Genomic DNA, 24,401 nt, shown 5'->3' with positions numbered 1-24,401 from the left:
TCTGCCTCCACTGAGTGAATGGAGAAGCCTGGATTCAGAGGTGACGCGGCTAGCTGACTAAGTAAGCCTCATCGACGTGGAGGATTTAGAACTCAAGCTCGGCCTTGGCAGCGTTCTCATGCTGACGGAGGGTGCGAGCAACTTAGGAGCAGCTCTCAACATGCGGGGAAGGTCAGATCCCAAAGGACAGGGCCCTGGGTGGGAAGAGCGACCAAGACCAGGGACTTCCTCGCCCCCTCGGCCTGTCTGACCCGCAGGAGGAGTCAGGCTGTCCCTGCCGACAGGCCCTAAGCTGGGTTGGCCCGTCATTGTCCAAAACCCAGGGCAGAACAGAAGAGGGCGAGGGCCCCAGAGAGACGGCCCATGAATACCACCGTTCCCAGAGTCAGGGTGATGGCCAGGCTTAGGGGACCTGATCCCCCGGCCCACCCCCTCCCCTAGGGACACCCCAGGCAAGCTCCCTGCGTCTGGGGGACAGAGGTCCCGTGCTATGGGGGTCTGATCTTAGAAGAGCCCATTAGACAGGACTCAGGTGGGGAAACTGAGGCCCAGGGAGCTCAGGGTGTCTCGTCCACGGCACACTGTGAGCTTGAGATAAATCTGGGACTGCAATCCAGACTTCCTGCTCTTCCGATGCCCTCTGGCCGGGCGGGGCCCGGGCGCTCCTGCTGGCCTCCTGCCCAGTCTCCGACCTCAGGAGGGCGAAGGGGAGTCCGAGCATCCCCCCCCCCTGCTGGGATCCTTTAAAAGGCGGGGCTTGGCAGCCGGGGGCTGGGACATTAGCTGCTCCGAAGGCAGAGACCAGTCCGAGCTCCATCAGCCACTGCAGCCGCCGCCGCCGCCCGAGCCAAGATGAGCGGAAGAGTCGGCGACCTGAGCCCCAAGCAGGAGGAGGCTCTGGCCAAGGTGAGCCCCATCCTGGCCCGGCCCGGTCCGGGGTGGTGGCCCCTTCCCTCCGGCGGCCAGCCCGGGAGGTCTGGGCGCGGGGGGACGAGCGACCGTCCCGGTCCTGGGCGGCGGCAGGAGCAGCAGCGGAGACACCTGGGCCCGCCGGTCCCGCGCCCCCCGCGCGCCCCCCTCCCCCCCGCGCGCGCCCGCCCAGGCGCCCGGGGAAGTTTGCGCACCGCGGCCGGTGCCAGCTCCGAGCGAGGCCCCCGAGGTACCACCTGGGGAGACGTGGGGGCTCGAAAGCCCTTGGAGGCAGCTCGGGGCACAAAGGCGACATTCATCTCGGGGCTGGCAGCCGGGCCCTGGCAGCCGGGCCCCAGGTTTCCTTCCATTTCCGGGAGGATTTCCTGCGCCAGGGCAGGGGCACCGATGGGAAGGGCCCTGGACAGCTCCCGGGGTGGCCCCTGCCCGGGGTCCAAGGCCCCCGCCGGCCGTGGGCAAGCCCGTCCTGCGCCCGTCTGCCCCCTGATGAGCTGAGAGGCGGTTGCACCAGATGCTGTGCAACAAGGTCTGGGATCCCGCGGTGACTCAGGGGGTTGGGGTTCGTGGGAGCGGAGGCCAGTCTCACTGAGCTGGGCGGCCATCCCGCCCCTCTCCCGCCTGGGACTCGGCCTGAGGCTCTCTCTCCAGGCCAGGAGGTCAGCCTGGCTTTGCCTGGGCACCTGGGCACCTGGGCACCTGGGCACCTGGGCACCCAGGCAGAGGAGGAGGCAAAAGTTCGAGGGCTGCCGCCCCCCACCCCCTGACTCTCCACTTCCCTGTCGCCCGTGTGAAGAGGGGAGGTTGGCTGGGGGTTTTTTTGTTTGTTTGTTTGTTTAATATATTTTTATTGATTTCAGAGAGGAAGGGAGAGGGAGAGAAGATAGAAATATCAGTGATGAGAGAGAATCATGGATCGGCTGCCTCCTGCATGCCCCACACTGGGGATCGAGCCGGCAACCCCTGGGCATGTGCCCCTAACCAGAATCGAACCCGGGACCCTTCAGTCCGCAGGCTGACGCTCTACCCACTGAGCCAAACAGGCTAGGGCGAGGTTGGCTGTTTGGGGAGCCAGGGCCGATTGGGTCCGGTCTCGAGGTTTGCAGGCTCCATGGCTGGGACCGTTGAAGGAAACAGACGGCTCCTGCTATGGCAGAGGTCGAGGCACGCGTGGGCCAGGAAGGCTGTGCGCAGGCCAGGAAGGCTGTGCGCAGGCCTGGCCGCCCCTTCCCAGGGAGGCTGCAAAGGAAGGTTTCGGGTTGTACTGCTGGCCTGCAGGGAAAGCCGGGCAGATAAGGGATTCGATTGGGTGGTGGTTTCACGGGAAACGGGGGCCCAGGGAGGGTCCTTGGTCAGTGGTGGCTTCATGCCCGAGCCCAGGCTGAGCGGTGTGCCTGGGCTGCTGGCAGTTGTTGGGGGATGGATGGTCCGAGTGCTTGGCTGACCTGGGCCAGGGGCAGAGGTGGCTGGTGCTCATTGGCCCCCCCTGCGGCCGCCCTGTGGGTCAGTGACAGGGAGAGGTGAGTGGCTGGGAGCGTTCGGCCCAGGGAGGGCCTGGCAGCAGGTGCGCTCGCATACGGGGTGGTGAACTGTTGGAAGTGGGTGTGGCCAGCCCTTGGGGTCACTGTCCACTTTCCCTGTGTGACACTCCCTGCATCTTCCCACCGTCATGGCTTCCCACTGGACTGTTCCCTTCGCCTGGATAGCCCTCCTCCCTCCTCCCACGGCCTTTGATGCCCTTCAAGACCAGCTGAAATGCCATTTTTTAAAAATATTTTTTTATTGATTTCAGAGAGGAAGGGAGAGGGAGAGAGACAAAAACACCAATGTTGAGAGACAATCACTGATCGGCTGCCTCCTGCACACACACACACACACACACACACACACACACACACCCGCCACCCCCCATGGGGAATCAAGCCCCAAAACCGGGCATGTGCCCTGACCAGGACTTGAACCTCGACCTCCTGGTTCATAGGTCAGTGCTCAACCACTGAGCCACACCGGCCGGGCTCAAATGCCATTTTTAAAAAAATATGAAGTCATGTGAGACCACCCTGTTCCTGGCCCCGATCAGAATCAAACTCTTCCCTCACTCTGCTGTGCCAAGAACATTGCTCTCCCTTCCATTACTGAGTGGGGTTTTGCAGGGGGGGCAGGGAGGTGGGTGTGTGGAAAACCATGAAAGAGTGTATGCTCTGGCCTCTGACAGACCCGGGTTTGCGCCCAGCTCTGCTGTTTAACCTCAGGCATGTTACTTAACCTCTCTGAGCTCCTAGTCCCTCGTCTGTAAAATGGGGACAGTAATACCTCTAGGGACTCTGAGTGAGGCAGGAATAAGAGAAGTGCCAAGTTCAGCGCTGGGCACTGGTAAATGATTGCGGCATGTCCCACAGTGTCTACTATCTCAGTTAGCTGAGATGATGCCCACCGGCCCACCACAGGGAGTGGGGCGGGCACGCAGCCAGGCAGGGGCAGTGTCTCACTACCTTCCCACCCTCTCCTGCTACCCAGCTCCCATTCGCATGACAGACAGAGTGCCCCTCGCAGCCCCAATGCTCAGCCAGCGTCTGCAGAGTTGACTTATGGTGAATGGTGAAGGGGGAGGGGGTGCCAGCAAAGCCCCAGTGGAGAGTCCTGGGCAGAGGGCAGCTGGTGGGACCTGTCACTCACCCCGCCGCCTCTCTCTACAGTTTCGGGAGAATGTCCGGGATGTGCTGCCCACCCTGCCGAACCCAGACGACCATTTCCTGCTGTGCTGGCTCCGAGGTGAGGGGAGAGGGACCGCGGGAAGCTGGGGCAGGTCAGGGCTCGTTCTGGGTCACAGAACAGCACCCTCTGTAAACCCCGGGCCTGGCCATCTGAGAACCTGGAGTTGTCAACCCCGAGGGGCAAAAGGGCCCCTGGAATTACATAACCTCACCCTCCTACTGCATAGATAACACTGAGGCTCAGAGAGGTGAGGTAACTCGCCCCAAGCCACACAGTGCTTGAGCTGCAGGCAAAGAGTGGGGACGAGAGAGCCCGGGTTGGCTGAGTCCCAGCCCAGTGCGCTCTGCATCCACTCTGCTGATGGGCTTGGGGAAACAGGCGGAGGAAAACGCCGAGAAAGGCCCCAGGCAGAGGCAGGCTTAGAACCAGGGTCCCGGCTTCTGGGCGAGGCTGGGCCCCTCTGTGGCCTCCTGCTTCAACCTGCAGTGCAGGCAGCTTGAAGGTGGGGAACATGGGGGGCTCGGCCGGAGCTAGGTGGACAAGACCCTCCTCAAGCCGCCGCCAGGTTCCAGAGTCCCGAGTTCCAATTCCACTCCTGCTCCGGCCTGGCTGTGGCACCTGGGCCAGGGGGTGGGCATCTGCCCTCGCCCCCTCTCTGGGACAGCAGGACGAGACAGGGCTACCTGCCTGTTGTAAGATGTCACGTGGCAGAGCTCAGAGCATGAGATCCATGTTTCTATTCGCATCGGGGTCAAACTCAACCCTACCCTAACGCCTGGGATCCTTCTGTCCTTGACCCTCTCTCTCCTCTTCTGTGATTCCAGTCACGTGGCTCCCTCTCTGGTTCTTGTAACACTTTTTTTCCCATTTTTAAAAATATATTTTTATTGATTTCAGAGAGGAAAGGAAAGGGAGAGAGAGATAGAAACATCAGTGATGAGAGAGAATCATGGATCGGCTGCCTCCTGTTCGCCCGAAACCTGGGCATGTGCCCTGACCGGGAATCGAACCGGGACCTCCTGGTTCATAGGTCAGTGCTCAATCACTGAGCCACACCGGCTTGGCACGCTTTTTTTTCCTTCTTTATAGAAACTTTATTACTAGACATAAAAATAATAGAGAATAAATTCCACTTTCTTAGATTAGCAGAGATTAAGTTGTGATGTGGAACCATAGTTCAAAAATTAAAGTACAAATCATCCCTGATTATTTATCTATAGATACATGACAATCAGAGTGCCCCACGCACCCCAAATGCTCAGCCAGTGTCTGCAGAGTTTGCACACGCACACACACACACACTCACACACATGCACACACATGCACAGTCTCGGGGCAGGTGGAGAGCTGGGTTTCCTGGCCGACCCAGCCAGAGGGCTGGAGGAGATTTTGGCCCAGCAGTTTACCGAAGGGCTGTAGCTACAAGTGGGTGGGTGGAGAGAGTGAGAAGCCAGATCATCAAACCCACTACCCAACTGCTGTTAGGTGGAGAAGTGTGGTTTCAGAGAGCTGTGAACAGCAAGGCAGCTCTCTCTCCCTCTCTCTGTCTCTCTCTCTCTGTCTCTCTCTCTCTCTTTCTCTCTAAAATATATTTTTATTGATTTCAGAGAGAGGAAGGGAGAGAGAGATAGAAACATCAGTGATGAGAGAGAATCATTGATTGGCTGCCTCCTGTTCACCCAAAACCTGGGCGTGTGCCCTGACCGGGAATCGAACCGGACCTCCTGGTTCATAGGTCAATGCTCAATCACTGAGCCACACCGGCTTGGCACGCTTTTTCCTCCCTTCTTTATAGAAACTTTATTACTAGACATAAAAATAATAGAGAATAAATTCCACTTTCTTAGATTAGCAGAGATTAAGTTGTGATGTGGAACCATAGTTCAAAAATTAAAGTACAAATCATCCCTGATTATTTATCTATAGATACATGACAATCAGAGTGCCCCATGCACTGCCTCCTGCATGCCCCCCACTGGGGATCAGGCCTGCAACCCAGGCATGTGCCCTTGACTGGAATCGAACCTGGGGCCCTTCAGTCCACAGTCTGATGCTCTATCTACTGAGCCAAACCAGTTAGGGCTCGCTCTTTGATCTAAGACAGTGGTTCTCAACCTTGGCTGCACTTTAGAATCACCTGGGAATCTTTTTGGAATGAGGCCCAGAAATCAGGATTTTAAAAAGATTCCCAGGTGAGTCTAATGTGCAGCCAAGATTGAGAACCACTGATCTAAGAGGAGGTCAGCCTGGGTTCCTGCTGCTGGTCGCCCAGGCACCCCAGCTCCCTAGGCCTGGGGTCACCTCTCTCTTTGCAGGATCACTGCAGAGTGTGGTCACCCTCATGTGCCAGATGAGAACACTGAGGCTCAGAGAGGGCAGGACACTTACCTGAAGGCACACAGCTAATGTGAAGCAGAATCAGGGCAGAAACCAGTGCCCTCTCCGGGAAGCCACGGCTGCCCCGAACGCCAAGCCGCGCCTCTGCGGACGGAGGAGCACCTCCTCGGAGCTCATTTGTGCCTCCCATTTCCCGGGCAGGAGCTCAGGCTGGTCAGACTCTGCTAGGAATCTCAATTAGGGTTTTTGTTGCCTCTCTCTTTTTTATTTTTTTAGAAACCTTTCCCTTTTCCCGTTGGTTCTAAAGGAAGCATCTGTAAGGTGCATGCCCTCGAATGGCTTCTTCTAACCCAGGTGTGAGCTGGGGCACCATCCTCCCCGCTCCCCACTAGGCAGACTCAGGGTTCTCCTGGCCGCGGGCCCTGAGATCGGACCCACAGGTCTCCACGGCCTCTCCCCGCGGGCGGCTGGGCTCGGGCACTCCAGCCAGGAGAGTCAGGTGACAAGATAAACACAAGGAAGTGGTGGAACCCTGGGAAGTGGCAGAGCAGGTCTGAGTCACCTCCGTTTCCAGGCCTAGGGGGTGATCACATGAGAGACTGCGATGGTCACTCCTAGGTGGGCTTCTCAGGCCGTGCCCTGGGCCACGCTTTTTAAATTTCTTCCTTTATTTTCATTACCTTTTTAAAATTTGTTTGTTTGTTTGTTTTGTTTTATTTTTTGGTTAATCCTCACCCGAGGATACTTGTCCATTGATTTTTTTGGAGCTAGTGGGAGGGAGAGGGAGCGAGACAGAGAGAGAAACATCGATGTGAGAGAGACACATCAATTGGTTGCCTCCCACATGCCCCCCGACCAGGGCAGGGAATCGAGCCCTGCAACCGAGGTACATGCCCTTGACTGGAATCAAACCCGGGACCCCGCAGTCCTCTCTATCCACTGAGTCACACCAACCGGGGCCTAAGCCACGCTTCGAGCTGCCCCTGACCAGGGCAGCAGGAGCCCTGGAGGGGCCTGACTCAGCAGGTGTGGGGAGAGACCAGGCCAGGTGCTGCGGGAGGCAAGTGGCGGCTAAGGGAGGGCCCTCGAAGCCCCTGGATGTTGGACCCTGGCAGATAAGGGTTAACTGGAGAGCCACCCTGAGATAAGGGGGCTCACAGTCCACCGCCACTCCTGTTCGCTGGGGAGATAAGGTCTCTTCTCACAGTTAGGGGTGTCCCTCCTCCAGAGGATCCCCACTTTCACATGCTCCCCATCATGAGAGCAGGCTGCCTTGCACCTTCCACGCGTTTCTAGCTCATTAGATAATTCTGTCAGAGAAGTGCGGTATCTTGTTCAAGGTCAGGCAGGGATGGGGAGCGGCTGAGATGCAAACCTAGATTCTGTTCCTCTAAGAGCTGCCCCTGCTGCCACGCTGGCACATGATGGGCCGTCCACAGTGAGGACTGGTCAGTTCTACACACGTATGTCCAGCAGCAATGAAAGGTGGGGCGCTGGTCAGGCCTCTCGGGGCAGCCTTTGGATGCATCCTGAGTGCCCTGAATTTCACGCTAACAGAGAATATGCTTGGGCACCTTTGGGAGCAGCGCTTAAAGGACCAGAGAGCAACCCGGCCGGTGTGGCTCAGTGGTTGAGCGTCGACCTATGAGCCAGGAGGTCATGGTTAGATTCCCGGTCAGGGCACATGCCCGGGTTGTGGGCTCGATTCCCAGTGTAGGGCGTGCAGGAGGCAGCCTGTCAATGATTCTCTTTCATCATTGAAGTTTCTATCTCTCTCTCCATCTCCCTTCCTCTCTAAAATCAATAAAAGTATATTTAAGAAAAAAAAGGCCAGAGGACAGCCTCTCTGGTCCAGGCTCTGGGGCCGTCCGGCAGATCTTGGTGTTGGTCAGACCCACAGAGGACACCCAGCTGGGAGGGACCGTTCATAGGTCAGATGACAGAATTGGCCAGAATCTGTATCTCACAAACCCTTTAAACTAAGGATGAAATTAAGCTGACAGCAACAAGATGAAATCGGATCGGGGTGGAGCCAGAAAACCACCTCGCCACATCGGGGTGAAGGCTTAGCAGCAGGACGGCTGAGAAGGACTTGGGGGTTCCGCTGACTCTGAGTCCCCCCTGAGTGAAGGGGGTGACCATTGCCAAGAAGGTCCTTGGGCTTTACTGGAGAAGGGCAGGCAGCACCTGGCGCCGTGCTCAGCTCTGGGCAACACGATGGAAGAGGGGCTCTGGGAGACTGGAAAGCGTACAAGAGGAAGTTATGTGGGTGCACTTGAACCTGAGCTGTGAGGAATGGCAGAAGGACCCACGAAGGGGCAGCGCTGGGCAGAGGAAGGGACTCGGGGCGGGGGCACAGTGGTTGCCAGTGTTGGGAAGGTTGTCACATGGCTGACGGCCACTCCCTAAGCATCGCTGAGTGGATCTGCACTCGGTATCACGAGGAGCCCTGAGTGCAAATGGCAACTCAGACTGTCTGGGAGCAGGTGGCTGTGGGGGTCGGTGAGGTCTTTGTGTTGGAGCTTTAGCGGGACAACTTTTGGGGGTTCATGCATGAGATAAGGTTGGCCTCGGTGAGCTTTAGTGTGAAATGTTCCAGGAATCCTGGCAGGAGGGCCCCCTGGGTCCCACTGGGGGATGCGTCTGTCCTTGCAAGACATGGCCAGGTTGACTGGGACCTCACCAACCCCTCCATCCTACTGGGATGTTCTGCCAGCTCTACCCCAGATGATGGGGCAGCTATGTTCATCTTTTAAAAAATATATATATATATATATTGGCTTCAGAGAGGAAGACGAGGGAGAGAGAGATGAGACATCCATGATGAGAGAGAACCATGGATCCGCTGCCTCCTGCACACCCCGCACTGGGGATCCAGCCCGCAACCTGGACATGTGCCCTGACCGGCAATCAAACCGTGACCTCCTGGTTCATAGGTCAACGCTCAACCACTGAGCCACGCCGGCCGGCCAGTTCACCTTTGAACTGTGTATCAAGTTCTCAGGTTTGGGTGTTAGACTGTGGGAGAGATTAGCTTTGTGTCAGGGGAAGGCTAAGTGATAAGGGAGTCCAGGGTCCACTTTCCCCGAGCAGAGATAAGACCCTTCGCCTGACTGCACCCACTGGGGCCAAACTCTTTTGACCCTGAAGTTGCAATGCTGCTCCCACATGCCCGAACCTTGACCTGCTCTCCAGGGTCTGTGGTTCTCTAGAACAGTGGTCGGCAAACTCATTAGTCAACAGAGCCAAATATCAACAGTACAACGATTGAAATTTCTTTTGAGAGCCAAATTTTTTCAACTTAAACTCTATAGGTAGGTACATTGTTATTAACTTAACTAGGGTACTCCTAAGGCTTAGGAAGAGCCACACTCAAGGGGCCAAAGAGCCGCATGTGGCTCGTGAGCCGCAGTTTGCCGACCACGGCTCTAGACGCCTCCAGTGAAGGTCCTCACATTAGCTTCGACCTGGGGGGTGATCTGAGAGCCAGCTGGGGTGTGGACGGAGAGGAGCTGGCCCTAGAATGGGAACAGGGAAGCTCTCTGTGTCCCTGGACGCCCGGTCTGCCGGCCTAACCCTGACCACGTTTCCCTGTTACAGCAAGAAGCTTCGACCTGCAGAAGTCTGAGGCCATGCTACGGAAGGTGAGGTCCATTTTGCCTCCAGATCCTGGGGCGGCCTCCGTCTCTCCCCCTCAGAATCGCACTGGGCTGGAACGTCTTCCGCCCCTCCCGCCCACCTCCATCACGGCCTGTGGCGTGGTGTGACATCTCTGCGTGTTAGCCAACCACGGCCGCCTGATCCCTCTGGGAAAAGTGCATCCCCTCCCCTGGGGCACAGAGCCTTCTGGGGCCTGGGCTGGCTGAGGAGGCGAGTTCTGCCGAGACCTCTGAAAGAGGCAGGGCCTTGCTTCGCATTCCTGCCAGTCGCTTTCTCGTGACGCACCCTTTCATGCTGTCAGCTAAGCCTAGATATCTGTTAAGAGGTCCCCCTACCCTGATTTCCCTTAAAAAAAAAAAAAAAAAGAAATAGTTTTATTGATTTCAGAGAGGAAGGGAGAGGGAGAGAGAGATCCATGATGAAAGAACCATTGATCGGCTGCCTCCTGCATGTCCCATACTGGGGATCGAGCCTGCAACCCGCAACCCGGGCATGTGCCCTGACCGGGAATCGAACTGGTGACCTCCCGGTGCCGTGGTTGACACGCCACCCGCTGAGCCACGCCGGGCTGGGCTCCCTTTTCTAAAGCCCTGATTGTGTGTTTGCAGCACGTGGAGTTCCGAAAGCAGAAGGACATTGACAACGTCCTAAACTGGCAGCCGCCAGAGGTGAGGACAGAGGGTCCTGGCCACCCCCTGGTGAGGTCATGAGGCACACAACCTGTGTGCTGGGTCTGTGGGCCTGGAACCCCAGAAGAAAGCTCTGACCATGCCAAGTGGGCCCTCGTGGTCCCCAGGACGGGTGCCCATTGGCCCCCGGGGGAAGGCTGTGGAGGGAGAGCCTGGGGAACCCAGAGGGAGGCCCTGGGATACGGGGAAGGTGCCTGACCCGCCTGCTGACCAGGCGCCTTCTCCGTGTCTTGGCCCAGGTGGTCCGGCTGTACCTGACGGGGGGCATGTGTGGCTTCGACAAGGAGGGCTCTCCCATCTGGTACGACATCATTGGGCCCCTGGATGCCAAGGGTCTGCTCCTCTCGGCCACCAAACAGGACCTGCTGAAGACCAAGATGCGGGACTGCGAGCGGCTGCTGCAGGAGTGTCACCGCCAGACAGAAAAGGCGAGTGACGGGCCGATGGCGGGAGAGGCGGTCCCGTGGCAGCAGGGATGTCCCATGGGGACTTACCCACGGCTTTGGGGCTGAGGCCTGGGCCTCGATGGCACAGGACAGTGACATTTCAAACTCATAGGGACTGACATGTTGCCAAATTTTTATTTTTCCCGGGAAGGACTTAAAATTTTTTTTTTGCCAGCTACCATGACCATCATTAACCCCCAAAACCATAGGAACGACCAAATCTCCGAATAAAGGGCAGCCCTTTAAACAGGATAGATTTAGCTTTCCAAAGAACTTAACAACATTCCTGGTATTCTTCTCGTGTATCTGGGCCCCAGTGAGATCTTTGTCCTCAGACAAGTGTTTGGGTGTCGCGGGTGCGGATGAGCAAAGGGAGAGTCCGTGTTGCCCTAACTCTGTGTTTTAAAAAGCACACGGCCATCTGATTTCCTCGCTGAGAAAGTGGTGGAGAGCAGGCTGGAGCTGCCACCGTGATCTCTCCTCCCTCCTTCCTTCCTTCCTTCCTTCCTTCCTTCCTTGCTTCCTTCCTTCCTTCCTTCCTTCCTTCCTTCCTTCCCCTTCAGCGACTGTAAAGATCCAAGGACCTGGTGCAATCAGCGGGGGGCCATTTCAACACTGTCACCCACACACACTCACTGAAGGCTAGTGTGTGCAGGGACCCCTCGGGCTGGGGCGGCCAAGAGGCGTGAGATTGGAATGCACCCTGGAGGACTTAGGTTGGACAGAGAGCACCTCTGTGCACAGAGAACCGGCTGCACAAAGCCGCACGGTCCGAGCGCTCCGTGGTGCTGCCCCCGGAGGAACAGGGCAGACTGCAGAACAAGGGGCCCTCAGATGCCAGCTGGATCCTCCCAGGGGGTCACTGGATGAGAACACAGACAGCCAGGCGGGCAGGGTGGCCTGCCTGGGTCACAGCGAGGTCCTGGGACGCTTATCTCCACTGGGGACACCGTGACCAGGTGCCAACGCTGCAAAGGTGGATTCGACCAGGTCTCTTGAAGAGCTCTAGGCCTTTTTGTTTTGTTTTGTTTTTAAATATATATTTTTACTGATTGCAGAGAGGTAGGGAGAGGGAGAGAGAGAAACATCCATGATCTGAGAGAACCATGATTCGGCTGCCGCCTGCCCGCCCCACCCGGGGGATTGAGCCACAACCTGGGCATGTGCCCCGTCCGGGAACGGAACTGTGATCTCCTGGTTCACAGGTCGACGCTCAACCACTGAGCCACGCGGGCCGGGCAAGAGCTCTAGGCCTTTTGGGAAGGGAGACACCAAGTCCACTTGATCTAGGGAGGAGGTGAGACCTCCCTCAGCCAAGCGCCATGGATGAGAGTAGCCTGAGGAAGCCAGGCAAGCACCGTTTCAGGCGGAGGAACCGCGTTGAGCAAAGGCCTTGCACGCCATGCCACAGGCAGCTGTAGAGTGCATGGCAGGCGATGGCAGGGGGTGAGGCTGAAGAGGGAGCCGGGAGCAGCCGGGCAGGGGCCTGCCCCTATCCCCATATCCGGCTGCAGTATGAGCACGTGATGCCATCAGCATTTGCCCTGAACCGGGTGGGCTCCTGCGCCGGAGCCTGTGGTGACTTTCTGCCCCTCTGTGCCCTGCAGATGGGGAAGAGGGTAGACAGCATCACCATGATTTACGACTGCGAGGGCCTCGGCCTCAGGCATCTCTGGAAGCCCGCTGTGGAGACCTACATAGAGGTGAGGGGCAGGGGGCCGGCCTGGGGAGGCGGGCACAGGGGGAGGTGGGGCAGAGAGTAGGGAAGGGGGCCCCTCTGCCGGGATGCCCTGTGGGTGGGCGAGGCGATGGGGGCACAGGCCGGCCTGGAGGAGGTCTGCGCCCACAGACTCGGTGCTTCGTTCCCGCAGTTTCTGTGCATGGTGGAGGACAATTATCCCGAAAAACTGAAGCGTCTCTTTGTCATTAAAGGTAAGTGGGGACCTCCGTGAGGAAGTCATGGGCAGGTTTGGGAGAGGGACACGTCGGGAGCCGGAGCAGGGAAGCCGAGGGACCCTGCCGTGCGCAGACGGCTTTAGGGTCCATACAGTGTTTAGGATGCACCGGTGCCTCCCGGCCGGCCAGCAGGGGGAGGCCCACTTGACTCTGCCCGCTGTGCAGAGGGCGAAGCTGGAAATGAACGAGGTGCCCGTGCTGAGCCTCACCCCCTGGGCTGCCACGTGGGCTCCAGGGCGCTCGGGCATGTGCGGCTGACACAGGGCACCCAGGGCGGTGCCGTCGGGGACAGGGTGGGCGCTGCGTCCGCCTCACGCTGTCGGCCTCTGTTCCAGCCCCCAAGCTGTTTCCCGTGGCCTACAATCTGGTCAAACCTTTCCTGAGCGAGGAAACGCGCAAGAAGATCATGGTCCTGGGGGGTGAGTAGCCGGGACCCTTCTCAGCTCCGCAGGGGGCCTGCGGCCCCACCTGGGATGGCTTTAGAGGGAGGGCCACAGCCACAGGGCGGGAGGACGGCCCCTCTGCTGCTCTGGGGGCAGTGGCGCCCGGGAGCAGGCTGGGGCTGGGTTGGGGTCTTCATATCTGTTTTCTTTCTTTAAGTGTATTTTATTTAGTTATTGTTAATCCTCACCCGAGGTCATTTTCCCGTGGACTTTTAGAGAAAGAGGAAGAGAGGGGAGAGAAAGAGAGAGAGAGAAACATCGATGGGCTGTCTCCAGCCCAGGCCCCAACCAAAGCCGAGGGGCATGCCCTTGACGGGAATCGAACCCGGGACCCTTGAGTCCGCGGGCAGACTCTCCATCCACTGGGCCAAACTGGCGAGGGCTTCATATCTGTCTCCATAAGAGCCCCTGCTCTCAGACAATCTAGAAGGAAGTGCTGAGCCCAGCATCGCAGATTCAAAGATGAATGAAACGTCAGGCACGGCCATCAGGGAGCTTACAGAGCCGCAGGGGAGAGAGGACCTTCAGGGAGGAAGCGATGCTACAGACTAGAAAAGGCGCTAGCGATGGCCCAGAGAAGGTGCCACGCGGGTCACGGGAGCGGAGGGTGCCCTCAGCTGGGGGGCAACTCGCTGAGAGCACTTACCAGGTGCCAGGCCCTGGACGAGGTGCCAAGGCTACGCAGGTGAATTGGACCCAGTCCCTTGCAGCCTCTGGGCCTCTTGGGGAAGGGAGACACCAGGCCCACTCGATCTAGGGAGGAGGTGAGGCCGTGGGGAAGAGCAGCCGGATGAAGCAAGGCAGCGCGCTTCCCGGCACAGGGAACAGCATTGAGCAAAGGCCTCGCGCCCCATGGCACGGGCAGCCGTAGAGTGCAGGGCAGGGGATGAGGCTGAAGAGGGAGCCGGGAGCCGGGAGCCGGGAGCCGGGAGCCGGGAGCCGGGAGCAGGTCACGGAGGACCTGGGGCCAAGGGGCTGGGCCGTGACTCTGCAGGCCCTGGGAGCCAGCGGGGAGTTCTGAGCAGGGGAGCACCGGGTCAGATCCTACATGGAGACACAGCCCACTGGGGAGATGGTGAAGAGCAGATACCAGTGGCCTCTGTGGCCACCACCCAGGCAGCAGGTGTTGCAAGCGGGGAGGGGGCGGGGGCGGGGGCGGGGGCGGCGGAGGCGAGGAGAGGAGGACAGGCCAAGGACTTCTTTGGGAAATAAAGCAGCAGAACTCCAACGCTGGGATGTAGGAAAGGAGGAAGGGGAACCGAGAATGACATCCGCGTGTCTGGCATGAGTTGTCTGCGCGGGGCAGTCGCTCTGACGCAACAACGAGGTCAATGGGGGAAGACCAGGGGAAGAATGAGCTTGAGGCTGCGTTTCAAGGGTGTGTGAGAGCCCGGCCGGTGCGGCTCAGTGGGTGAGCGTTAACCTAGGAACCAGGAGGTCACGGTTCGCATCCCGGTCAAGGGCACATGCCCGGGTTGTGGGCTCGATCCCCAGTGGGGGGCGTGCAGGAGGCAGCTGATCCATGATTCCCTCTCATCATGGATATTTCTATCTCTCTCTCCCTTCCTCTCTGAGATCAATAAAAAAAGAGTGTGAGCTTATACAGATATTGGGGATACTTGAACCTGAAGCTGAGGGGAGGACTCCAGCCTGGGGATGTGGGAGCCATCAGATGCCAGCCAGGGCCCAGCCAGGAGCCCGTGTGCTGGAGCAGGAAGTGGCGTGTGTGGTGGGAGAAGGGGCTAGAAGGGTAGCTCGGGACTAGGGAGATTATGGGTGACTCGAGGCCATCTCTGGGCTTGAGCGTGGGCGTGGGGAACGGGGATGCGGGAGGTTTCTCAACGTTCACCTTCAGGCCACACGTGGCAAGTGGAGAATTTCCAAGTGTGTGCCGGCGAGTCCTGGGAGCGGGGGGAGGCAGCCTGGAAAGCCCGGGGCTTCTCGGTTCTGATCTCGGCTCTGCCTCTCGTCACCTCAGTGACGCTCCCTGTAAGATGGGGAGAATTCCCCCGCCCCATCCCAGCTCTGCCGCTGCTCTGCGGGGAGACATACAAAATCCCGCAAAGGCTCGGGTGGTGTTGGCTTCTCGGCTGCTGCCACCCACCGTGAGCATGAGAGACAGGCTTCCGGGCAGCGAGGCCATGGAGGAGGTGCAGCCTGTTCTCCCACCCACACCTAAAACCCTCTCAACCTAACCCGCCTCGGGCCAAGGCCCAGCCTCTTCACCAGGGGAGGGAGGAAAGGCACTCGGGCCGGCTGCTGGAGCTTAGCAGCACCGATTACATCGCCCTGAGACCACAGGGGTTGCACGAACTTGGACTCGGCCCCTGCCGTCCCAGGTCTGGGAGGCCCCGGACGGCCTCTGTGGGTTTCCAGCCGGCGTCGGTGGCAGAGTCCACCGGGTTGCATCCCGTGACTTGGAGCTGCTGCCTTCGTGTGGCTTCTAGCGTCAGCGTGGAAAGGTTTCCACCATCAAAATATTGTTCTTGGCTGGTATTCGTTGCGGACTTTGGGATGGCGGACACGTGGTTCACAGCATCGGTTGCACTAGAGTCAAACTCTCCTAGTCAGGAAAAGGCTTGGTTACCAAAAAGAGAGAGAGAGAGAGAGAGCCAAATCTTGGCCGCTGAGTGGTCTAAAAAAAACAAAAACCAGAAAACAGGAGCAGATGTGAAATCCTGGCTGGGGTTGAGCCAAGAGAACCCATGTGAAGGGGTCGCCCTACAGCGATGCGTGCATTCACTCAGTCACAATTGCGCGCACTATGTGTAGCGGAAGCTGGGGGAGGGTGTTGCATGGTTGTGCCGCACATGCTGTTCCCTCTGCAGGGCGTGCCCTGCCCTCCCTGCTTTGTTCTCTCCTGGTCGCCCTGCAGATGTGTGCATCACCTCCCTGGGGGGGTGAGCCACTCGCCCGCGTACAGGGCGTTTTACATGCCCTCTCAGGTGCTTCGGTCACTTCACTCCCACCAGAACCTGGCCAGAGGCAATGGGGACCCAGGCCCCCTGACTGCAGGGCAGGGCGGTGCGGGGCAGGGCAATCCTCGGGCGAAGACTGCCCCCAACAGGGGAATGTGCTGTGGGCGCGTCAGTGCTCTGAATGCCTGTGTTTTGGGGGGAGCGGGGGAGGGCGGATGGTGGTTGTTTTCCTGCCTCTTTTGTGTAGACGGTGGTGACCCCTCTTTCTCCTTCCTTACCTCCCCTGCCAGCAAACTGGAAGGAAGTGTTGCTGAAATACATCAGCGCCGACCAGGTGCCTGTGGAGTACGGGGGCACCATGACCGATCCCGATGGAAACCCCAAGTGCAAAACCAAGGTACGGGCCCCGGGGGCTGGAGGTGACCAGGAGGCCGGCCTGCGACGCACACCCCGGCTCACGGCACGCTCCGTCTCTAGCTCAACTGGGGGGGCGACATCCCCAAGACCTATTACGTGCGCGACCAGCTGAAGCAGCAGTACGAGCACAGCGTGCAGATCTCCCGCGCCTCCTCCCACCAAGTGGAGTATGAGATCCTCTTCCCGGGCTGCGTCCTCAGGTAGGGAGGTTCCGGATCCTTCCAGGAGGCCCCAGCCCTGCAGCCCCAGGCATTGGCGGCCGGCCCGGGTGGGGAGCAGCCCCAGGGCGGGATCCCCGGGACTCCCCAATTGCGGTCTGAAAGGGTGGCTGTCCCGCGCAGGTGGCAGTTCACGTCGGAAGGCTCGGACATCGGTTTTGGGATTTTCCTGAAGACCAAGATGGGGGAGCGGCAGAAGGCGGGGGAGATGACGGAGGTGCTGCCCAACCAGAGGTACAATGCGCACCTGGTGCCCGAGGACGGGAGCCTCACCTGCAGCACCCCTGGCATCTGTAAGTGTCCATCTTGGCTTGAAGCCTCTACCCTTGACGCCTGCCGGGGAGGCCCCTCTCCCCCCAGGAACGTTGGCTCTCAGGCTGTTAGAACCGCAAGCGGAACTCCCATCCGCGCAGGTGGGGAGACGTAAGACTCGGGCAGGTGGCCTGACTTGTTCAATAGCGGGGTTAATAGCTGGTCAATAGCAGGGTGGGACTCTCACCCGGTCCTACCGGGTAGCAGTGAGTCACAGAGCTGGGTGAAGACAGGGGACTGTATCCGCTCTGGTCCAGGTGTAACTGGGTTGTGACGGCGATCAGCCACCTCTTGGGAATTCTTCCCCACGCGTCAGAGCGGCAGGACGGGCTGGCGGGGTGTAGGGGGTCACTGGGTGAGCAGGGCCCGGGAAAGCCTAGCCTTGAGCCCTCGGGGCGTCACTCATCTCCAGGTGGCACAACACGTGAACAGGAAGTTTTAACTCAGGAGGAGTAAGAATGGCAGATGGGCATTTGAAAAGCTATTACATCTCGCTGAGCTTGGCAGTATCAATCAGAACTCCCTTGGACTCAGCAATTCTACGTCTAGAAATGTAAGCCTACAGAGCTATCTACACAAAGACACAAAGACTAGGATGTGCTTAGCAACCTGGAGGCTGGCAACACATGACATGGCCTCAGTAGGGTCTTGTTAACTAAATTATGGTCCATCCACACAGTGGGTCCATCCATACCCGTTAATGAGACTAAGTTGACGTGTAAGATGTCTGATACATGTTTTAAAAAAATAAAGCATGAAGCATAGCATATGCGGTACACACTCACGTCGGTTAATAAAAAGTGTGTACGTAGGAAAGAATTCTGGGGAATCCATGCTGACGCTCACGGTAGTTATCTCTGGCCCGGTGGGAAGCTTAGAGAGAAGCGTTCATTTTTTTACCACCACGGCAGGTCCTCGGATAACGTCATTTTGTCCAACGTTGTTTCATGAGAATGTTGGTAAGAAAAAAAAAATTAATTCCCGGCGGGGGCCACTGTCTGTGGCGTTTGCACGCTGTCCCCATGTCTACGTGAGTTTCCCCACATTGCGAAGGTGGACACGTCAGGTGAGTGGTGTGTCTCAATTGTGCCAGGAGAATGAGTGTGTGTGAATGTGCCCTTCATTGGAATGGAGTTAGCTCACGCCATGTGCCCTGGGCTGGGGAGAGGCTCTGGTCCCCGGTGACCCTGAACTGAAATGAGCTGGTTGGAAGATCATTATCTTACTTTATTTTTGTTAATCTTTTAAAAAATATGTATATGTATTTTATTAATTTCACAGAAGGGAAAGGGCAAGAGGAATAGAAACATCAATGATGAGAGAGAATCACTGATCGGCTGCCTCCTGCACGCCCCCTACTGGGGATCGGGCCTGCAACCCGGGCATGTGCCCTGACTGGGAATCGCACGGTGACCTCCTGGTTCATAGGTTGATGCTCAACCACTGAGCCACGCCGGTCGGGCTATTCATCTTTCTTGAATGTGTGTATAGCTCATATTTATTTCAATGTTTGTGTAATATTAGAAGTGGCTGGGGTGTTTATTTTGGAATGTCGGTGTGTGTTTTTTATGTGACCGGAAACATGCCGTAGAATCTCTATCAATGCGTCTATGGTAGAACTGGTTTCCTTATACGTTGTGTCAGAGCTCAGGGGTTAGGCGTGGAAAACCAGTGAGTTAAACCTGACAGCTAACCAGTCCTCAAGCAAGTGACTCAACCTTCCCGAGCTTCCGTTTCCTGATGGCCATGGTGGGGATGAAGTTCTCTGCCTCAGAGGGGCCCATGGTGGTTACATGCGATGAGGTCTTGGCAGTGCTTAGCGTGATGCCTGGCACACACCAAGCCCTCAACACACTTCAGCCACCGTGGTCGTTATCTGGGCAAGACCTGGGGGAGAAGGGCCGTCCCGGAGACAGTGCTGCAGGTGGGAGAGGCCCTGGGCTCCATCTCCATAGCAGCGCCACCAGGATCTCCGCCTGCAGCTGTCCTGGCCTCGGTGCTTGGCTACACCAGCACCCCAGCCTCAGATTCTGTATCCTCGCCCACATCCTAGGCAACTTCCAGTCTCTGCCGCCACCTCCTCACAGCTGTTCTGTGATACAGCTCCCCGGAGAGGAGAGTATTCTTGTTAGTGAGCAGCTGGGTCCCGGGGGAGAAGGCATAGACTGTACGTGCGCTTCAGCAAGAACACGCTTAGCACCGGCCCGGATACGGCCATCCGCAGAGCACACGTCATTGTGTACATACACGCTTGACTTTCTTTCTTTTAACAAACAAACACACGTTTTTATTGATTTTATTTTTAAAATATTTTTATTGATTTCAGAGAGGAAGGGAGAGGGGGAGAGAGATAGAAACATCAATGATGAGAGAGAATCACCGATCGGCTGCCTCCTGCACACCCCCTACTGGGGATCGAGCCTGCAACCCGGGCATGTGCCCTGACCGGGAATCGAACGGTGACCTCCTGGTTCATAGGCCAATGCTCAACCACTGAGCCACATCGGCTGGGCCGTTTTTATTGATTTTAGAGAGAGAGGAAGGGAGAGGGAGAGGGAGAGAAACACTGATGAGACAAACATCAATGGGCCACCTCCTGGTTCATAGGTCGACGCTCAACCCCTGAGCCACGCCAGGTGGGCTCTCTGAATGCTTTTGAGCAAGTGCCCCTAAATAGTTAAGTTTTCCTCTTCTCCTTAAAACTCGGGGAGTGAGCCAGAGCAAGAAATCTTAATCTGGGGTTCAGGGACTCCCCAGAGCAGTCATTATAAATCTTAAAGAACAAACACCTCCCCCTTTATAACAATAGTATCTTATTGTCCCCTTGACTATCCTAAAATATAACAACTCACACAGATAATTTTTAAAAATCAGTATCATCTCCTTATTTGGAGAAATTAAAAGAGGTTACTTTAGAATACAGGGTGTCCCCAAAAATGTATACACACCTTTGGAATAATTATTAATTCCAATGGGTTCAATCTGTAAAGAAAGAAACAGCCATTGAACTGTCAGTGGTTAAGTGTGTATACATTTTAGGGGAGATACCCTATATCTATTTCTCAGTACATACATGAGAGGGCATGCTTATAGCCAGTCTCTTCAGATTGGCACCTTTCCCAGTGGGGACCTCTGCCCCGGAGGGTCCATGATGGGCCCCAGAGGATCGGAGATGGTGTGCGAATTTCATCTCCGGATGAAAGCATCAGATTCCCAAGGGGTCAGTTCCCCAGCAAAAGTTGAGGAGCCCTCGCTCCCCTGGAGGATTCTGGGGGCTCTCCGAGTCTGTGATACAAGACTGGTGTCCAAACAAGCCATGCAATCCAGGAACTCCACTTTCCTCGGCCTGGGCCTCCTAACAGCCCCTCCCTGCTTCTGAGGGCAGAATATCACGCGAGGCAGAGCCGTCTCGATGGTGCTTGATCCGAGAGCGCGAAGACTCCTCTAGTACCACGGACCCTGGTTGCTAAGGCTTTGTCATCCAGAGCCGAGTGGAAGCGCCCCTCTTTCCAGAAGGATCAGGGGTCCTGAGAGGCCTCTGGCAAAGAGAGAATCAGTGACTAATCTTCACTGCACACCACGAAGATGGAGGGTGGTGTGTGTACCCTCAGTCTAAGCTATGCGGGGAAGGGGCCAGGGGAAGTATCGGGATCAAATGCACAGTCTGTCTGTCCGTTTGTGCTGGGAGAAGTGAGAGAAGCCCAGGATGGAGAAGGGGCAGAGCTGGTTGTTTTGTTCTCATACTCTGTTCTCTCGAAGGGGTTATTGGACCGAAATGGGACAGACTCTCCAAAAAAGGGGGTTGGATTAAACGCAGTCGGCCCCGTTTCCTCTCCGCAGAGGGACCCGCCCCTAACAGGTCTTATCTATTCACGTATCAGAGTCCTGTCCCTTTACAAGCATCACGTGTTGCCCCAATACACAGGACGTGCACACACACGTACCCATTCACGTCTGTCATTCAGTGTATGTTGGCAGGAATTTTGAAGTTGTAACACTTGTCACAGGGCTTGAGAAACGTTCCTTGCAGACAAGATCAGGCGTGTTCAGGGTGGTATGGCCCCACGTGAAAGCCTCCCTTTCGGAACAGGCACCTGAGTAGTGTCTGTCACCCAAGAGAACTGGGAGTGCAGGTAGACAGAGCAGCAAAGCCCACAGTTATTTTCATATCTATATGAACCCAAACGTTACAAACTATTCATCATGTTCTGTTGTGTTTTTTTTGGCCAAAGGATAACTGTGGCCATTTCCACCAGCCACTTCTTAGGAGGCTGACTCCTTTCTTTTCCATCGGAACAGTATTTCATCATATGGGTTGCAGTATAAACTTTGTAAGCAATTCTCCTTAGAACACTGGCGTTTTCCCAAGCGCTCAGTCCCCCAAACAGGTGTGCAATGAACGTCTTTGCCCGTGTATCTTCCTGTGGGATACAGTCCTGCTTCGAAAAGTTTGCACAGTTTACCTTTTGTCAGGAACGGGACAGGGCAGGGCTTTCTTTCCCGGGCCCGAGTCAGGCAGCAGTTCGGACCAGAGGGAAATTCCAGTTCTATCACTTCCTCTCTGTGTGACCCAAACCTCCTCTTTTATAGGACGTAAAACAAGGACGCATGCTGAACTCATAGTTATTTTGAGAAATAGTGAAATAACACGTATAGATTACCAACCCAGTGCTGACTCACAGAAAGAGCAATCGTTACCATTACTCTTATTGTTGTAACGACGACCGATCGCTGCTATGAATTCTACGCCTCGCTTTTATGGATTTCAGAGAGGAAGGGAGAGGGAGACAGATAGAAACATCAATAATGAGAGAAAATCATTGATAGGCTGCCTCCTGCACACCCCCCACTGGGGATGGAGCCCGCAACCCCGGCATGTGCCCTGTCCGGGAATCGAACCGAGACCTCCAGGTTCCTAGGTCGATGCTCAAATCACTGGGCCGTGCCAACTGGGCTCCACGCCTCACATTCAAGGCCCAGTTCAAGCTCTAACTCCTCTAAAAGGCCTTTCACATAATTTCACCCTACAGGGCGCTCTCTTTCCAAGCTTTACAGGAGTGGTTCTCTCTCACTCATCTGGCACTTGGCATGTTCTAGGGAACACTTTGTCCATCCAGCTAGACGCATTTGCAGAAGGTGAAGGGCCCCTGCTTATGCTACCATCATCCTCAGTACCTACACCTGGCCTTGCTCAGCCAAAAACATCACTGCCCCCAAGCCCTTTGGCGGAACCGCCTGAACGCCCTGTTTTCTGCCTCCCCTCAGATGTCCTGCGGTTTGACAACACCTACAGCTTCATTCATGCCAAGAAGGTCAGCTTCACGGTGGAGGTCCTGCTTCCAGACAAAGCTTCAGAGGAGAAGATCGAACAGCTGGGGGCGGTCACCCCAATGTAATGCCTCCCCGCACCGCAGGCCTGGCTCCCTCAGTGTCTCCCCGTCAGTTTCTGTCCCCTGTCGCAGTCATTTTTCCAGCACCCTGATGCCCAAAGGAACTGGGGCTAGAAGGAAGACCTCAGCTTGAATCTGGGGAGTTTTCATTTCAGAGTTAGGAAGAGGGAGCAGAGCAGGAGGGGGTCTATCGGCCTTTCAAGTTACAAAGGAGTCCCCAGGGGCTGGGCACTGTGAAGGGGTCTGTTTGTCCTGAAAACTGTGCCTACAGCACCCACCTGAGACAGCTGAGACAGGAAGGGGGTCCCATGGGGTGGCAGTAGGGAAGAAACTGGAAAAAAGGGGAGAGACTGAAACGTAACATTTCAGCGAAGCCAGCAGCAGGGGAGAGGAACTTGCAACCAAATGAATACGTAAGCTTAGATCATAATGAGCAGCAGAAGGAGTTGCTAGAGTTACGCTGGGGGTCAGAGGCGCTTCTAAACTCTATCACTGAGGCTGGGGTCCTGTGGCTTTCCCCCCCACCTCCGGCTCAGGAGGTGGCCCACAGTCGGCATAGAGTTCCCACTCAGGGGTACACAGGCAGGTCTTGCCCTCACCTTGAGAACTTCAGCAACTCCGGGGTCCCTACGGCTGCCGATTTAATTACTGATGATTGTCATTGATTCAGAGCTTCCTGGGACAGTGTGCTTCGGTACCTAGCCACTGTCCTCCAATGCAAACAAAGCACAGGGAAATTACCTCCAGGGATCCCAGCTCTGGGGAGAGAAGGGAGGCTCGGGGTGCCTGTGAGCCTGAGGTTTCCAGCCTCCCATGTGAGCACCCCACACAAAAATGACAGGTGGGATCCAGACGGTAGAACTCAGTGAGGGCATTTGCCAAGTCTGAGCCGTCCACGGTGCTCACCGACCCGCTCCCTGTCGACCCGAACAAAGCCTGGGCAGTTCCTATCTCTGGGAGAGGGGAATGGTGGGCGCCATGGGTTCCTAGTGCCTGGCGGGGAGGCTGCCCGGGCAGGGAGCCAAAGGCAGGGCCAGCATCTGGGAGAGCCCGGGGCTGGGGGCCGCCACAAACAGCCTCGCAGGCCCCCGGCCCCTCCACCCTCGGGGACAAGCAGGGACGGCCATGGGGCCGCTCAGCGACCAGGAGCTGGAGGGCAAGGCCCCTTCGAGCAATCATCGCGCTTATCCCAATCCCACCTCCTGCAAACGCACACCAGGTCCTGGGCTGCACAGAGGCACAGAACACGAGCAGGCAGCCCAGCCTGGGGAGCTGGCCTGGCGGAGCGGGAGGGAGCAGGAGGAGGGGGGGAGCCCCTGAGCCCGCATGGGTCCCAGCCAGAATACTCAGGAGGACATCCCGACCTTGGTTTACAACGCTCTGTTAGGAAAATTAACCAATGAATAAAGCAACGTTCAATGCACAGAAAGTGGAAGTCCATGCCTACCGGCTGGTTCTTCGCTGCTCACGCATCACCCAGAGCCCTGAGCTTAGCGACATCTATCCGCCAATAGTAGGCGGGGCGCATGCGCAGCAACCACTCCCGGCTCTTCTCTGGCGTGCGCTTTCTGGCGCCCAGCGGCCAACTCGCCTCCTGATTGGCCTACCCGGTGGGCTGTCTTCCGCCATCTTTGCTAAGGGCACTAAGAGTGCTCTGGTCGCCTTCACGGTCAGGGCGGAAGCCCCGCCCCACTCGGGTTTCTAAGGGTGCGCAGGGCGCCAGGCGGTTCTTGCGCGCAGACACACGTGGGTCTGGCGAGCGCGGTGCCCGCGGTGGGACCGAATAGGCAGGGAGGCGGGGGAGGAACGATCACGTGGTGTTAGGGACCGTCTTCTAATTCTGCGCCTGCACTGCCAGTGAGTCAGGGGCTGGGTATCTCTTTGAGCCCCGAGCCCCGCTTCCCGAGAGGTCACCGCTGATCAGGCTGTCGAACCCGACCCTACGGAGACAGCGACTCCCAGGGCTGAAAAGG

General features: G+C 57.1%; 1 protein-coding gene across 2 annotated transcripts; it reads left to right on the top strand.

Annotated features, from left to right (window-relative positions):
• The first annotated feature begins 753 nt into the window (after nt 1–753).
• SEC14L2 (SEC14 like lipid binding 2) lies at nt 754–23,869 on the top strand. 2 transcript variants are annotated; one of them, XM_036353794.1, is made up of 13 exons: nt 849–906; nt 3,445–3,518; nt 3,624–3,699; nt 9,580–9,623; nt 10,248–10,307; nt 10,568–10,756; nt 12,382–12,477; nt 12,646–12,706; nt 13,066–13,149; nt 16,382–16,488; nt 16,569–16,708; nt 16,850–17,019; nt 22,304–22,469. In XM_036353794.1, exons 2-13 carry the CDS (start codon nt 3,516–3,518, stop codon nt 22,432–22,434), a joined length of 1,161 nt encoding a protein of 386 aa, XP_036209687.1. In that variant the 5' UTR covers nt 849–906; nt 3,445–3,515; the 3' UTR covers nt 22,435–22,469. The 2 variants fall into 2 exon arrangements, with proteins under 2 accessions (XP_036209686.1, XP_036209687.1); XM_036353793.1 differs by lacking the exon at nt 3,445–3,518 and having other exon boundaries at nt 754–906; nt 22,304–23,869.
• Nucleotides 23,870–24,401: the final 532 nt, after the last annotated feature.

This window comes from Myotis myotis, unplaced genomic scaffold, assembly GCF_014108235.1.
Source record: "Myotis myotis isolate mMyoMyo1 unplaced genomic scaffold, mMyoMyo1.p scaffold_m19_p_20, whole genome shotgun sequence".
Taxonomy (NCBI): Eukaryota; Metazoa; Chordata; class Mammalia; order Chiroptera; family Vespertilionidae; genus Myotis; species Myotis myotis.
Note: the sequence above shows the minus strand (reverse complement) of the source record. Positions and strands in the feature narration are given on the sequence as shown.

Excerpts from the sequence above, each read along its gene's own strand:
- SEC14L2 (XM_036353793.1), top strand. The coding sequence starts at position 853 with ATGAGCGGAAGAGTCGGCGACCTGAGCCCCAAGCAGGAGGAGGCTCTG. Across the intron at positions 12,478-12,645 it reads CTGTGGAGACCTACATAGAG|TTTCTGTGCATGGTGGAGGA; the intron begins GTGAGGGGCAGG and ends TCGTTCCCGCAG. Across the intron at positions 13,150-16,381 it reads GAAGATCATGGTCCTGGGGG|CAAACTGGAAGGAAGTGTTG; the intron begins GTGAGTAGCCGG and ends CTCCCCTGCCAG.